We start from the raw sequence: 17,397 nt of genomic DNA, 5'->3' as shown, positions 1-17,397 counted from the left end.
ATGGTTGTGTGTAGATGGAAGCTGATGTGGGTGGATGGTTGTGTGTAGATGGAAGATGATGTGGGTGAATGGTTGTGTGTAGATGGATGCGGATGTAGATGGATGGTTGTGTAGATGGAAGCAGATGTGGGTGGATTTTTTAACCAGCAGGGTGGTAGATAGTTAAGATATTTCTACCCACGTTTGACAGAGAGGGAGAGGTAGTGGGTAATTTATCTACTGTCTGTCTAAGTTATCCTCAGCCACATGGCTCGATTGAGGTGTGGTTGTCCATGATAAATACCCATTCATCCTGACATAATGATCTGCACTGTTACATATAACCCCACCCCCTCTCTTAACGGTGATGAAAACATCTAATTTGAGGTCGCGTCCCCAAAGATAACACTGTGGTGGTGCACAGGGGCAGTAACTCACACACCAAACTTTAAACACATGTATAATGTTGGCAATTAATTCTGGTAACTTTGCACTTATATTTTTATCCTTGTCCAGGGAATATAAAACAGATCTTATTAAATTGATATGAGAAAAGTTTTATCATATTGAAATAAACAACAGCCCTAATTATGTTAACGATTTCTGATTTGAACAAGCTGAGTATATCTTGAGAGAATTTGAGCGGGTCTTGGACTGTAATGTTACTATAGATCGATTCTAACATGAAACTTGATTTTAGAATCTCAGGCTTTTACTTTCAGTTTGACCTCTGACCTTGACACTCATCACATTTAAATGAAAGACAGGAGAAATGTCAATATTTAGATGCTATTAATATATAATTTATTAAACATACACGAAACAAAAAAAAACATTTTCCCTGTCTTTGTTTCAGTAGCAGTAAATGATAATAATCTTATAATATTTCTCAAAATGTTTTCTTAGTATTTAAAGCTTTTGTAAGGTCTAATTTTGATGTGATGTCTGAAAATTATATGCGGTGATTGAAAGTTTCCTAAAAGACAGAAAAAAATTAAAGATTATGATTAATGTACTTGTGTGGTCAAACAGACAGCTATTTAGAAATGACCGGTGGCCAAGTCTGAGCGTCCAAACAGTATTTTTATCCTGTGTCCATTGTGGCGGTCAGTCTGTAACACAAGGACCTTATGGACAGGAAATATTTTTCTAATTTGATGTCGTTTCTGGAGAAATGACCAGAGCTAAGATATCAGACTACTGAGGAACTTTCATTTCCTGTTCTGTCAACACAAGTCCAGGCCGTGAGATTTTGTATGTTTTGTTTTAACTACAGACAAGGGTACAACATGTGGCGAGATCCGATGAAACCAACACAGATTCTGGCTAAACTCTGTAAGGAGGGAAAAGTGGACGGTCCGCACTATCAGCCAGGCAAAGTTCGCATCGCCAATAGAATCTTCTCTGCCTCCATGGATCAAGATTTTGACAATGGTAACGACTTTGAAATAAATTAATCGGTAAATGAGTTACAAAAATGGGAAAACCTTGATGATGTGAAAAACTGAAAAGGAAAGAAAAACATAAAAAAAAGGGTAAAAAATCAACAAAAACAAACTTATACATTGTTTTGTTTTTATAAAACATGCTTTTACTTATAAAAAACGGAATCTTTTGTCTTCACAGTAATGCTCTTACAATGACTAAATTCACATAATAACAGTTTTTTATTTCATTAATAAGATGTGGTTGGAGGTTATTTTGTGGTCTGTTTGTATATACTACCTAAATGTCACTAGAGAAAGGGTAGTTCTATATGTTTATCCAATGACACGGGCGATAACAGGTAACATTTGAATTGTTTAAATGGTTCATCAGTGGTATCTGTAATATTATCTAATATCTTCAACTCTCATCGGGAAACAGCTTTGTCTGATTAAATTGTAATCCAGTGCGAGTCGGATGACACCCGGGATCTCTAGCAGGGTACACTGTCCGGGCCAGACCATTGTTGATTATAATAGGGATGGTGTCAATCTGCCACCAGGGAATAACAGAACTATCGTAGACCTGGTTTAAATTGGTAATGTGAGGCCTCTAGCATTCGTACATACCCACCCAATAGGCATCTGACATTTCTTACCCGCGAATATGACATAATCGAAAGCTGGTAATGATATTGCCACAAGAGATATGTATGAAACAAATTCGCAATCCCTATTTGACAATCGGGATGAATAAATATGATTAGGTTGATTAAATAATTAGGCCGTCATGTCTGCCTTTCTCATTGGATCAACACCACTTTATGTATTTGAATGTACTCAGTAACAAGTAAAAAAAAAAGGATTTCAGTCTTGGATGGATTCTCATTTCAATGAGAAAATAAAAATTGCATTTTTGTCAATTTGAAAGTTAAATGTCTGTTTTTGATGAGAATAATTAAAAATGTGAAATTGGTGTTTATTTTCTCTTGGATGTTTATTGGAATTTCAATAGAAAAGTAGATAAAATTTGTATGTAAAGAGAAACTTACTGTAAACATTAAATTTGATTATAAAGTAGGGAGTCATTGATTTAAACATTGTAATTCTGACAGGTGTCAAAAGAAATGTTCGTGGTGGGTCTTTTGGCCATAAATTGATCCACGAGGATAGTTTTGGAATTGGGCAAAATGAAAATATATGCATTCATTCTTACAAAAATAAAACAGAAAATGACAATGGAAGTGAGGTGGGAGGCTGTATTTGTTTTGTAGATATTTGTCTTTTTTCCTTGTATATATATACTTATTGGGACTGATGGTTTACTTCTGTAGAACATGAACCAACATCTATTACTGTTATGATTTCTTTTATCAAACAAATATCTTCTATCACACCTTTTCAAATGATTTGTCAGGTGTTTTGTTTTTTTGTTTTTTTTTTTCAGCAGTGTCAATATTTACTATTGATACATAAAATATTTATTCATTCTTGTCTGCTGAGAGGCTGTAATATCTGAGATTAAGTTTGTTAAATTAACAACCAATAATATAAATGTTTACTTGAGTTGCTAGTACAATCTTAATACTCTTATTTACTGTATCCAGAAGTAAACCTGGTAATAAACACATCTACAATATCAGTACAAACATACAAACTTAATTTATTTTACAACAATTACAAAAAACATTATTTCAACTTGTAATTGTTACTGTTGTTGGCCAACATTTAAGTGTGCGAGGCCCCAGAGGAAAACCAACATATTTTGGCAAGTGACCCAATAGCTTTTCACGTCCGTTCTGGGAATCGAACCCTGGACAATTAGGTGAAAGGATTGTGCCACCCGACCAGAATCACCCACAAGTTCTGTGTTATTGTATGTTATAAGCCCATTAAATCAAAAGAAATTGGTTTGTCCCTGAGTTGACTGCAGTTAAGTGGTTAGAGTAATTATGATAATTCACATAATTAATTTATTCATCAGTATATTATTGTAGGCTGTACGTCAGTTGATATTTTTTTCAAGTGCTCTATTAAAAAAAAATTGGCATAGGTACATACATTGCCCTTACATACCTGGCTTGTGTTCTTCTGTTATTCTAGGGATGTTTGTCATTTATCCTGCCAATTAAACGACAAGAATTTTTTCTACTCTCCCCCCACCCTCCCCCTCCCCCCTGGTAACATGGTAACACATTCAGTCTGCTGTGTATCTACTCCTGCTCTAACCCACCCCCACCCTCCATCAGTCAGCTGTAATCCATTTTGATGGAAGGAGAACATTTTCCTATCCTGTCTTGACTGATAGGTGTTAATTGGTTATTAGAAAGTAAGTTACAGTCCAGACATTTTATTTTATCACTGAACTTTGACTTCGAATGTTTGATTTAGTGTACTCACTGACCCTGAAAAGATTTAAGACCAAAAGGTCAAGTAAGAAAAAATTCAATGTTTAAAATTTGTACAGTGCTGGTATCTGTAGAAATTTATAAAGCATAGCTCAATATCAATGAAAAATAAATTTTCTGAAAACATTGATGGTTTGATACAAAAATCAATTTAATTGCAGGGTGTCTTCCCTTTGGTCCTTTCTAGTTTTTCGTTAGTTTTTAAACATTATAAGAGCTGAAAATTTATGATGTCTTTCTCCCATCCAATTTATTAGACTAGTTAAATTTACGAGTGTTTTTATTAATACGGTCATGTGATATACCTTCTAGATCTGTAGGTCTATGATAACTTATGTAAATGTGGTCTGGCTAGAAATGTACTGCTCTAATTGGGTCTAATGGTCTTTGTAATTGTGACTCAAATTCAGCAAGGGTTACGGACTGATCCTTCCAGTCTAAGATCAGCTAGATAAAACCAATGCAATAATGTTTGTGTTCCACTTATATACAGCGACTTTGGTCTACAGGGTTCTCGTTTCTTCCTATCAGGTTCTCTTACCGTGTTGATTATATGAAAAGCCCACGAGGCTTAGATGTAAAATTTGACTCACAGTAAGAGATGGACTTTTTACAAAACATTGATATATATAGATGGGCTTATTACCAGGATAGATATAACAGTTTTTTCTTATCTCCAAATTCAATTTTTTGTAATGGATAAAAGGTGATCATTAAAGAAAGAATTATGTTTGAAATATACCACATATATATTGTAGATAAAAGGTTTGAGCAAGAAGTACTTTGTTGCCCTCCTGGGCTTATTACAGGACAAGATAAAGCAGTCCTTTGATTTCTTCAAGGCATGAGCATTATGTATTATGTAATAAGCCCACCCCTAAATTTATGTAAGAAGTAACAGTGTTGTCCCCTGGTCGTCTTGCTGTGTATCCTGTAATAAGCCCACCCCCTAAATGTGTGAATGAAGTAGCAGTGTTGTCCCATGGTCTTATTACTGTGTATCCTGTAATAAGCCCACCCCCTAAATGTGTGAATGAAGTAGCAGTGTTGTCCCCTGGTCTTATTACTGTGTATCCTGTAATAAGCCCACCCCCTAAATGTGTGAATGAAGTAGCAGTGTTGTCCCCTGGTCTTATTACTGTGTATCCTGTAATAAGCCCACCCCCTAAATGTGTGAATGAAGTAGCAGTGTTGTCCCCTGGTCTTATTACTGTGTATCCTGTAATAAGCCCACACCTGAAATTTGTGTAAGAAGTAACAGTGTTGTCCCCTGGTCTTATTACTGAACAATCGTGATAATATGTATTGTACTGATCAGGTCTATATATACCTCTTGATGAAGTCTACAATATCAGCACTGTTCACCAATTATAGTTTCAGTAGCCATACAAACAGATAGGTATTACTAATAAGGGGTTTCATGTCCTGATTTCATCATGTAAGAAAGGGGGAGGGAAGTGTTGTCAGTTTTTGGGGTTGGGGGAGTAAGGTGTCCATTTTTAGATTGAAGAAGTCAACTAGTCCCACAGGTAGCCCTTTAGTAACAAGCATAGACATGGAAAGACTAATTGTTGTTTTCCAGATAAAAGAGCATAGACCTTGATAAATATTAGTCACTTTTATAGAGCTGTTTTTTTATAACCCAGTATTTAATGTTGGATGCTTCAATAACAATTAAATCTTGGAAATAAAAATTAGACCTGATTATTTTTATTGACAACACACAAGAAACAGTACTGTTTGATTATTCAGGAAAAGAATATTATTATTTTTCAAGTATGCTTCAAGCATTCTGATTAAAACACCAAATACCATAATTTATATTGTGGAGAGTTTCCACATTAAGGTTACCACACCCATTGATCGGCACATAGTATGATCTTAGCTCTGAAGATATGAACTGAATGAGGATGTGGAAAACTTACTGTTGCTACATATTACTTAAAAAACCCCATTATTTTTTACATTTTCTATATATCTTGAGAAATCATTTAAATCAAATATGATTTGAAATTAAATTTATAAAAATAAAACAATAATTCATTGCATAAGGCTTCTGCAAAACATTGATCCCAGTTGCCTTTAAGTCTTAAAAACCAACAAACTCAATCAATGTGCTTGCTATAAGAAAACCTGGTTTAGCGTATATAATATTGGGGCTATTGGTGTCATGTTTTTGTGTTATTATTTCAGGTACTATATTGAGATACACCAATAATGTTTGGGGTTGTTTATTTGTTTATGACAGATAACAAAGCACGTGAGGAACACCTAGCCCTTTATGTTCTGAAACATTGGGAAGAGATTCCGAAAGTAGGTCGTAAGTTAGTGCCAGAACATGTGGAGACACGGCCACTCTATAACCCAGAGAAACCCGGCATCGAACAGGTAATTTGAACACAAAGAAATCCAAGTTTGGTCAGATATTAGCAGAATTGGGTAATTGAAGTAATAGGTGTTTTTTTCTTTTCTTTTCTTTTTGAAATAAATTTTGTTTCTTGTAAAAGTTAAAGATTATCAAGATACATGTTAGAAACATTGCATTTTACAATCATTTTTAGCTCACCTGGCCCAAAGGCCACAAAGCTATAGGGATACTGCAGCATCCGACGTCTGTCGATCATTTGTCATCTGTCAGTTTCTTCTACAAAATGCTACTTGTCATGAACAACTGAGGGGATTTTGACCAAACTTGGTCAGAAGTATCCTTAGGGGAAGGGGGAACATTTTATTGTATAAATGATGTGTCCTTGCCCCCAGAGCCTGAGGGGCAATATTTGGAAACATTTGAAATACCCAGCATATAGGTATGTATAACATTGCTGGGCTTTAAGATTGAGGCCCTATGGGCCTCTTGTTCTTATTTAGAATCCAATTGAGATTAACTAGAAAAATTAATTTGATTTCTGCTGACCTTAAATCAGGTAGATAAATTTATTTACTTAGTAATCCATGTTTAACATGATACCACTTCCTCTGTCTGGATTTTCCAGTCTCCATGGCATTAACGAATGAAAATGTCAGAGCCTCGATTTTGGACACTGATTTCGAACACTCTGTCATTTTGTCACCAGGGGTGCTTAAGGACTAATGTGTGAATCGTGTCTTCTCATAGATCTGTATTCCGGGAGCAATTCAAACGAAATGGGAGAAGGTGTTACCTGATGGTGACATCACATAAAGCATTAAAGCCACCTGTGTTCCATTGTTCTCGCTCAGCGAGACCTTAATCTCATTACAGCTGAAACAGAACAGTTCTGCTGAAAAAGAAATAAATTTTACAAATGTTTTCACATTTTGAGATTATAGCAACTTAGAACAATTTCAATGCAAAAAAAAATTCAGAAATGGGTAGGTGTAGAATATTGCAAGTTATGTCCTTTGGCTAAGGTTTTCATTAAGTGTTATGTTATCCCCCAGGGCAAGGTTGAGATGTGGGTGGATATGTTCCCAATGGATATGCCTGCTCCAGGGCCACCTGTAGACATCAGCCCCAGAAAGCCTAAAAGGTAACATTTTATCATCAACATAAATTTTATTTTGAGACAATTATTTCACAATTATTCATCAAGTTTTGACTCTCTCTTAAAATGAGGTAGTGAAATAATTATTGATGAGGAAAATAATGAAGAAACTTGGTCACTGTGACTATTAATGAAATCATAAGTGTTCATCACCTGACTTGTCTTTCATTTCTCTTCAGCTACGAGTTACGTTGTATCATTTGGAACACAGATGATGTAGTCTTGGAAGATGATGCATTCTTCACTGGCGAAAAAATGAGTGATATTTACGTAAAGGGATGGATCAAAGGGCAAGAGGATATGCAAAACACAGACATTCATTACAGGTAGGTCAAAGGTCATACAATACAGAAAGTCAAGGTTTACATGCTCATGGCAGTTAGGTCAAAGGTCAAAGTTTACATACAACAGTAAATTAAACTTTTATTTTCATTTCAAGTAAGTCAAGAGTCAACATTACTGTTAAGACAAGGTAAAATCTCATGATAAATATGTCAAAAGGTCAAACAATACAGGTAGGTTCAAGTTTATATACTGCAGTCAAAGTTCATAAACTCATGACAGGTAGGTCAAAGGTCACACTCTGGAGATAGTCTTAAGGTCATACCTTAACTGAGATATTAAAAAAAGTATGTGAGACTGTCACATCTGAAATCAAATAATGGAAAATAAATAAAGAAAAAGTAAAAGTAGAGTGTGTAGAAGATAAACACTCAAGTTTTCCATTCAGACTACAAGACCAGTCCCAAAAGTTGTCATAACATCTCAAAAAATCTTCAATAAGCTAAGACGGAGTATGTTTTGTCAGGTTTGAAGAATACAGTGTCTGTGCTGTAAAGCCAAATAAGGTGGTATTTTGTGAAAATAAAGCATTTATTAGTATCCGGTAGTAACCAGCTTTCCCATCCTCATGTACCCACATGTACAAACATGTATATGGAGGTATTTCGTCTGATGGCCTAGGGTTGGTAGAAAGGGAGTTCCTGAAAAGTCTTCAGTTTGGTGTAATGTTGGCCTAGGGTTGGTAGAAAGGGAGTTCCTGAAAAGTCTTCAGTTTGGTGTAATGTTGGCCTAGGGTTGGTAGAAAGGGAGTTCCTGAAAAGTCTTCAGTTTGGTGTAATGTTGGTCTAGGGTTGGTAGAATGGGAGTTCCTGAAAAGTCCTCAGTTTGGTATAATGTTGACCTAGGGTTGACAGAATGGTATAAGATAGATTTATGATAGGCAATTTTAAATCATCAAATCACTTACTTTTCTAGTAAAAATTGAAATATCAAATACATTGTACTACAGTTACGGATAAAAGTTTAAAGGTAAATGCAGGAAAATAGGAAGGTCAAAGGGTAGATCGGCCAAAGTTCAGAGGTACACTAACATTATGTTTAGATTTAGAAATACATACATAGGTCAAAAGGCACATGTTTAGGTCAAGGTTCAAAAGTATTGATTCTTTTATTAAATGTAGCAAATATGTATGAAGGTAAAGAGGTCAAAGGTCAGAAGATTTAAGTAAATTTTGCTTTTGGAATCTAGAAGGGGTCAAGTGTTGGCGTGACTTGGATCTATGTGTGCACTGAATATTTCTGACAAGATAGTTGTTATATATTGGTAGAGAATAGAAAAAACGCAAGCAATTATATGTAAGAAGAAAGATAATTATATTTATTTCATCAAGTGACGAAAGACTCCTACAACTTTGGCAAATGTACGTTGTTTATTGACGAAAGCTTTCATCATAGGTATGATTAGTACGTAATTAATATGCAGACAAGTCCTCTGGAAAGGACCGACAGTGAGGTAGGTGCTCTAGTGTACAAGTCGTTTGTGTGTCCCCATCAACTTTGTCGACACAAACAATGCCTCTGTAACGTAGAAGGTTGAGCCTGGACATAATACATCAATTTCTGACACTATAGACTTGGCAGGAAAGTTTTCCTGTGGGGGAGTGTGGAGAGGGGACGAGTGTATCATCTAGATCCTTATGTCAGTAGGGAAGAGTTCGGGGAAGGACATATTTCATTATTTGGCTTCAATAAAAACCAAGGGTTCTGGGTTTGGCTATTACAGTGACAAGATTGTTTGAGGTTTGACCATCAGAAGATAGAACTGTAATGGTACTAATGAGATGTGCTCGTCACATCTCTCTGCTACATCTCGTACATGTCCCTTTACTGCAGACATGTGTCTCTGTAGAAAACCATCTTCCAAACAAATAACATTTTTTATCCTACGTTCTGATAATGATATTCCATATATTTGATGTACAGGCATGCATTTTTTAAAATCCACATTAATTTGTAATATTTATTATTAGTTTTATTATTATTATCTTTTAATTGCAATTTTATCCTCTTTTTTTTCCCAATTGCAATAATATTCTTTTTTTTTTCTAGGATTTTTTATCTTTAATGCCTCTAAGAACCTAAAACTATAGATATAAGCTACTGAGTTCATTTTTCTGCATGTGTGTGTTTTGTTCTCCCCACATGACGGTACTTAATGTTAGAACCCTATCGAGTGCTGAAGTTACAAGGGAAGATAAAGTTACATGTGATCACCTTCCTGACTTTAAAGCTTTTGATGACCCAGATTTACCTTTCACCTGAACTGCCCCGCTCACCTGGCGGGGCCGTAAGATGAAGGTGACACACCTGAAGGACTATTAATCAGCCATAAGTCGTCAATAAATGTGGACCAACACAATGATATCCTCCACTTCACAACTGCAGTCATGTCCAAACTCCACATGGAGAAGGTCGGCCATTTTTTTTATCGATTTCATTTTGCTGTCACCTGCCAGGGTCACCAATTGTGGCGTCCAGCTACAAGAAAACATTTAATATCTGCCCTGTAATTGAGGAATTCCAAAGAAAGACTGACCGCCTCCTGGTCATTCTGAATGTTTTTGGAGATTTATTTGTTTTTTTTTAAATATTTAGTTTGAACGTACATGATGAAAGATGATGGGGCTTCCTATAGCATTACAGACAAGACCATGCAGGCCAGACATTTACTGTAAAACTTTATTGACACCTGAATTGAAGAACAAACTAGTTACATTTAAGGAAGGCTCCCACCAAAAAATAGCATGTGTTACAATGATATATAAAATGATAAAATATTTGTAAGCTATCCTATATATCCTGTAACAAGCCCAGGGGGCCATCACACATTAACATTTGACCCAAAATCAAGGAGGGATCTTATAACAGGAGTTCAGAGGGCCAACACATAACATCTGACTCAATATCAGGGGGTGAACTTATAACAGGAGTTCAGAGGGCCAACACATTACATCTGACTCAATATCAGGGGGTGAACTTATAACTGGAGTTCAGAGGGCCAACACATTACATCTGACTCAATATCAGGGGGTGAACTTATAACTGGAGTTCAGAGGGCCAACACATTACATCTGACTCAATATCAGGGGGTGAACTTATAACTGGAGTTCAGAGGGCCAACACATTACATCTGACTCAATATCAGGGGGTGAACTTATAACTGGAGTCCAGAGGGCCAACACATTACATCTGACTCAATATCAGGGGGTGAACTTATAACAGGAGTTCAGAGGGCCAACACATTACATCTGACTCAATATCAGGGGGTGAACTTATAACTGGAGTTCAGAGGGCCAACACATTACATCTGACTCAATATCAGGGGGTGAACTTATAACTGGAGTTCAGAGGGCCAACACATTACATCTGACTCAATATCAGGGGGTGAACTTATAACTGGAGTTCAGAGGGCCAACACATTACATCTGACTCAATATCAGGGGGTGAACTTATAACTGGAGTTCAGAGGGCCAACACATTACATCTGACTCAATATCAGGGGGTGAACTTATAACTGGAGTTCAGAGGGCCAACACATTACATCTGACATGAACTTATAACTGGAGCATCTGACTCAATATCAGGGGGTGAACTTATAACTGGAGTTCAGAGGGCCAACACATTACATCTGACTCAATATCAGGGGGTGAACTTATAACTGGAGTTCAGAGGGCCAACACATTACATCTGACTCAATATCAGGGGGTGAACTTATAACTGGAGTTCAGAGGGCCAACACATTACATCTGACTCAATATCAGGGGGTGAACTTATAACAGGAGTTCAGAGGGCCAACACATTACATCTGACACAATATCAGGGGGTGAACTTATAACTGGAGTTCAGAGGGCCAACACATTACATCTGACTCAATATCAGGGGGTGAACTTATAACTGGAGTTCAGAGGGCCAACACATTACATCTGACTCAATATCAGGGGGTGAACTTATAACTGGAGTTCAGAGGGCCAACACATTACATCTGACTCAATATCAGGGGGTGAACTTATAACTGGAGTTCAGAGGGCCAGTTACATCTGACTCAATATCAGGGCCAAAACATTACATCTGACTCAATATCAGGGGGTGAACTTATAACTGGAGTTCAGAGGGCCAACACATTACATCTGACTCAATATCAGGGGGTGAACTTATAACTGGAGTTCAGAGGGCCAACACATTACATCTGACTCAATATCAGGGGGTGAACTTATAACTGGAGTTCAGAGGGCCAACACATTACATCTGACTCAATATCAGGGGGTGAACTTATAACTGGAGTTCAGAGGGCCAACACATTACATCTGACTCAATATCAGGGGGTGAACTTATAACTGGAGTTCAGAGGGCCAACACATTACATCTGACTCAATATCAGGGGGTGAACTTATAACAGGAGTTCAGAGGGCCAACACATTACATCTGACTCAATATCAGGGGGTGAACTTATAACTGGAGTTCAGAGGGCCAACACATTACATCTGACTCAATATCAGGGGGTGAACTTATAACTGGAGTTCAGAGGGCCAACACATTACATCTGACTCAATATCAGGGGGTGAACTTATAACTGGAGTTCAGAGGGCCAACACATTACATCTGACTCAATATCAGGGGGTGAACTTATAACTGGAGTTCAGAGGGCCAACACATTACATCTGACTCAATATCAGGGGGTGAACTTATAACAGGAGTTCAGAGGGCCAACACATTACATCTGACTCAATATCAGGGGATGAACTTATAACTGGAGTTCAGAGGGCCAACACATTACATCTGACTCAATATCAGGGGGTGAACTTATAACTGGAGTTCAGAGGGCCAACACATTACATCTGACTCAATATCAGGGGGTGAACTTATAACTGGAGTTCAGAGGGCCAACACATTACATCTGACTCAATATCAGGGGGTGAACTTATAACTGGAGTTCAGAGGGCCAACACATTACATCTGACTCAATATCAGGGGGTGAACTTATAACTGGAGTTCAGAGGGCCAACACATTACATCTGACTCAATATCAGGGGGTGAACTTATAACTGGAGTTCAGAGGGCCAACACATTACATCTGACTCAATATCAGGGGGTGAACTTATAACTGGAGTTCAGAGGGCCAACACATTACATCTGACTCAATATCAGGGGGTGAACTTATAACTGGAGTTCAGAGGGCCAACACATTACATCTGACTCAATATCAGGGGGTGAACTTATAACTGGAGTTCAGAGGGCCAACACATTACATCTGACTCAATATCATGAACTATAACAGGAGTTCAGAGGGCCAACACATTACATCTGACTCAATATCAGGGGGTGAACTTATAACTGGAGTTCAGAGGGCCAACACATTACATCTGACTCAATATCAGGGGGTGAACTTATAACTGGAGTTCAGAGGGCCAACACATTACATCTGACTCAATATCAGGGGGTGAACTTATAACTGGAGTTCAGAGGGCCAACACATTACATCTGACTCAATATCAGGGGGTGAACTTATAACTGGAGTTCAGAGGGCCAACACATTACATCTGACTCAATATCAGGGGTGAACTTATAACTGGAGTTCAGAGGGCCAACACATTACATCTGACTCAATATCAGGGGGTGAACTTATAACTGGAGTTCAGAGGGCCAACACATTACATCTGACTCAATATCAGGGGGTGAACTTATAACTGGAGTTCAGAGGGCCAACACATTACATCTGACTCAATATCAGGGGGTGAACTTATAACTGGAGTTCAGAGGGCCAACACATTACATCTGACTCAATATCAGGGGGTGAACTTATAACTGGAGTTCAGAGGGCCAACACATTACATCTGACTCAATATCAGGGGGTGAACTTATAACTGGAGTTCAGAGGGCCAACACATTACATCTGACTCAATATCAGGGGGTGAACTTATAACTGGAGTTCAGAGGGCCAACACATTACATCTGACTCAATATCAGGGGGTGAACTTATAACTGGAGTTCAGAGGGCCAACACATTACATCTGACTCAATATCAGGGGGTGAACTTATAACTGGAGTTCAGAGGGCCAACACATTACATCTGACTCAATATCAGGGGGTGAACTTATAACTGGAGTTCAGAGGGCCAACACATTACATCTGACTCAATATCAGGGGGTGAACTTATAACTGGAGTTCAGAGGGCCAACACATTACATCTGACTCAATATCAGGGGGTGAACTTATAACTGGAGTTCAGAGGGCCAACACATTACATCTGACTCAATATCAGGGGGTGAACTTATAACTGGAGTTCAGAGGGCCAACACATTACATCTGACTCAATATCAGGGGGTGAACTTATAACTGGAGTTCAGAGGGCCAACACATTACATCTGACTCAATATCAGGGGGTGAACTTATTATTTAGTTTTAGTTTATCTTTAACCAACATGTTACCCCTGATTCAACTACTGACCTCTATTTGTGAGAATGTCCTTGAAAAACACACCAGAATTTGTCGTTAGATTCTATCAGCATTGTAGCAGATTTTGATGAAAGATATGTATATATATATATATATATATATATATATACGCTGCAGCAAGTAACATTGCTGATTATGACAAACAAATGACCGTAATTCTAGATGAAGGAATTAAAAAAGCCTTTCTCTGTTTTTCATTCCGGTTTTCCGTATAAGCCAGTGTTAGACTATAGTTTAGATATAGGAGTTTTAATAACCTATTTCAGAACATTTCTTTATATGCTACCGGTTGTTGTGCCCTAATGACAGCATGAACATGTAAACTGAAGCTAGATGATGATACAGCTCAAGTCTGCGAGAGATAATGATATTTATTTGACCTGTCAGCAGACCATCACACCTGAGGCCAACTATCTAGGATATGTCTCCGACCGTCCTTCCTCCCCTTGCCCATAAAAACAGATTTATAGGTCAACATGGAATTTGTATCCTAACACAACTGTTGTACATACTGAGATTTTCACTGCTTATAAAGACCTTTCTCCGTGTTATGTTTGGCTTACAATCTGTCTGATATTTGTCTTGGTATCTTTGACAGCGTATCTTACCTTGATGTTCAACAATCCATCTTTTCCTGAATTGTATTTTTGAGATACAAATATCACATGCATCTTATTTCTGTGTCTGACAGATGTCACATAAGTGTCTATAAATATATAATGTACATTTTGTCTTTGAAAGAAAAGATGTCTTTTTGTCCCTGAGCTATAAGTCTTATTGTGTCTTTCTGAAAGTCGTTGATATGTCTACTCCTTTTCCTTGTGTTTTTAAACATAAAATTTCGCTTTATATTTCTACACCCGTGTCTTGACTTCTGTTTTTTAAGATGTATCTTGTGACATGTGTAATGATTTGTGTCTTTGAGAAAAAACTTGGTCTTTGTGATATAATATGTGGCTTGACATGTGTCTTTAAGACATGTGCTCCACTTTTCCATGTTGTGACACATGTCTTGTTTAATCTTTGTGCAACACATACCTGGTATTATCTTGTGTCTTTGAGACACAGGTATTATCTTGTATCTTTGAGACACAGGTATGATCTTGTATCTTTGAGACACAGGTATGATCTTGTATCTTTGAGACACAGGTATGATCTTGTATCTTTGAGACACAGGTATTATCTTGTATCTTTGAGACACAGGTATTATCTTGTATCTTTGAGACACAGGTATGATCTTGTATCTTTGAGACACTGGTATTATCTTTATCAATCCAGTAGGTCTGTAGCCATGTGCCTCCTATTTTTACTGTGATCCTGTGTGCCCTAGTTTTGCCTGGAAGCTGTGACACTATAAACATTGTGTCCTTTTCCCCAGCCTTTGTATCCTGATTGGTAGAACCTGAGAACGTCTCCTTGTTAACCTCAAATTAGTTCCTTTGTTGCTGCAGATATCTAAACCCCATTTCATTTGTCGTGCTGATTAGAATCTAGGCTAATATGAAAGCAACAGTTTTACAACAGTGTGGTTATCTGATTTCCCTCCCCTCCCCTCCCCTCCCCTTCTCCCTCCCCTCCCCTTCTCCCTCTCTTCCCCTCCCCCTTCTCCCTCCCCCATTCATATCTTTCTGTTTAGAATCCTTCAAAATAATTAATCTTTTCTTTCCATTTCCATTCATTCCTTTCATTCATTTCCTTCTCTATTGTCCTATTTTTTCCCCTTTCCTTGCTTTTCTCTTTTTTATTCTTTTTTTTTTCTTTCATTCCCTTCAGCTTTTCCATCATTCCCCTTCAATATTTCCTCATTCTTTCCATTCCTTTTTTTTCTCCCTTCCTCATTTCTCATATTCTTTCTACCTTATCTTTCAATCTTCTTTCTTTCCTTAACTGTCCCTTCTTCTTTTTGTTACATCATCCCAATGATTTCATCATTCTCTTTTCTCACCCTTTAAAATCGTGTCTTTTGTGAATGACATTATCACCACTCAGTTAAATCACCTTATCATTTTCTTTAAATAAAATTCTACATAAGTACCTTGTCCAATGTCTGTATGAATGCTGAAGATTATGTCAATGCCAGTTTGTTTAAATAAACATTGACCTCTTACACACAAGCAACACCTTTGGAATTTCTTACTCTTGAGTGGTAAACTCAGAGAAAAAAAACAAAACCAAAAAAACAGGGGAAAACTTCTGTTTTGCATGGTTTTTGTGAGAGATATGCCTGAATATACATCTGCTGTTCAATGTTGGAAACTAAACAAATAGGTTTGTCTGGGAAAACCGTTAAAAGATCCCTCGTTAAGGCACAGGTGTTAGAGTAAGGGTTCGAGACTTGTCATAACAGCGTACACCTTGTTTTTACAAGCACATGGTCGTGGAGAATTATTTGGCGTTTTGTAAGCTGTTTTCCTGTTCCTATCGACAAGGGACTTCCTCTGACCCAGCTGTCAAAAAATGACTGATGATTTTGGACCAAGTGTTTGTTTATTCCAACTTCACTGGTAGGAGAAAAGTAAAAATGGTTCCAGAGCGATGATAAAAAGTAAATCTCTTAAATAAACTCTTATTTTGGGAGTATTTGACTTTTTCTTTTCAATGATATAAATTTTGAAATTTGTTTGAAGTTGTTTACAAGTTAGGATCATTTTTGTATTTTTTATCATAAAATTATTCAAGTTTAATACAAATGTTACTTGTTTAGTATGATCTATAGAATGTTCAGAAAATATGAGAAAGTAATATTATGTTGTCATATTTCTGTTTAGTTTTTCAGTTCAGTTTTCTAATCAAATCAGGGATGTTTATTTTATGCAGGACTGTTTTTTAAAAATTGACATATCAGCATTTTGTCAATTGAGGGTTGAAATTGTATATTTTAAAGGGGTGGGGGAGGATTCTCAAATCATGAAAGTTCCTAAATTCTATGTCATGCTAGGAAAACTGCAGACTCTGTTTTTGATAATTTCTTTTTCATTATGTCAATAGAGAATTGATATTCCATAATGTCATTTTATAGAATTCAGTTCATGTTGTGTCCAATGAAAATTTGTCAAATGTTCTCAAATGATGTGACCTTTGAAAGCTGCCTAAGGTCATGACCTGGTGTAATGTACATTTGATGGCCATGAAACATGATATCAGATATTGGTCAAATCCATGAGTATTTGTTCTAAGAATCTCTACTAGGATGTCATGCCTCGAGGACTTAGTTCATTTTCATGTCATGGAGAGTTCTCTTATTTTAGATCTTATGTCATGTGAAA

The 17,397-nt window shown here is 37.1% G+C and overlaps 1 protein-coding gene across 1 annotated transcript in view; it reads left to right on the top strand.

Moving 5' to 3' along the window:
• Window positions 1–17,397, top strand: part of LOC132556982 (otoferlin-like) — a 220,725-nt gene that overhangs the window by 180,564 nt on the left and 22,764 nt on the right. Inside the window, exons 37-40 of the mRNA XM_060221446.1 lie at window positions 1,256–1,413; window positions 6,060–6,199; window positions 7,232–7,320; window positions 7,515–7,661. Coding sequence (XP_060077429.1) covers window positions 1,256–1,413; window positions 6,060–6,199; window positions 7,232–7,320; window positions 7,515–7,661 — 534 coding nt within the window. The remainder of the gene's footprint in view (window positions 1–1,255; window positions 1,414–6,059; window positions 6,200–7,231; window positions 7,321–7,514; window positions 7,662–17,397) is intronic.

Source organism: Ylistrum balloti, unplaced genomic scaffold (genome assembly GCF_031769215.1).
Source record: "Ylistrum balloti isolate Yb309-2 unplaced genomic scaffold, AGI_CSIRO_Ybal_v1 Utg370612, whole genome shotgun sequence".
NCBI classification, from domain to species: domain Eukaryota; kingdom Metazoa; phylum Mollusca; class Bivalvia; order Pectinida; family Pectinidae; genus Ylistrum; species Ylistrum balloti.
This window is presented reverse-complemented; position numbering and strand designations above follow the sequence as displayed.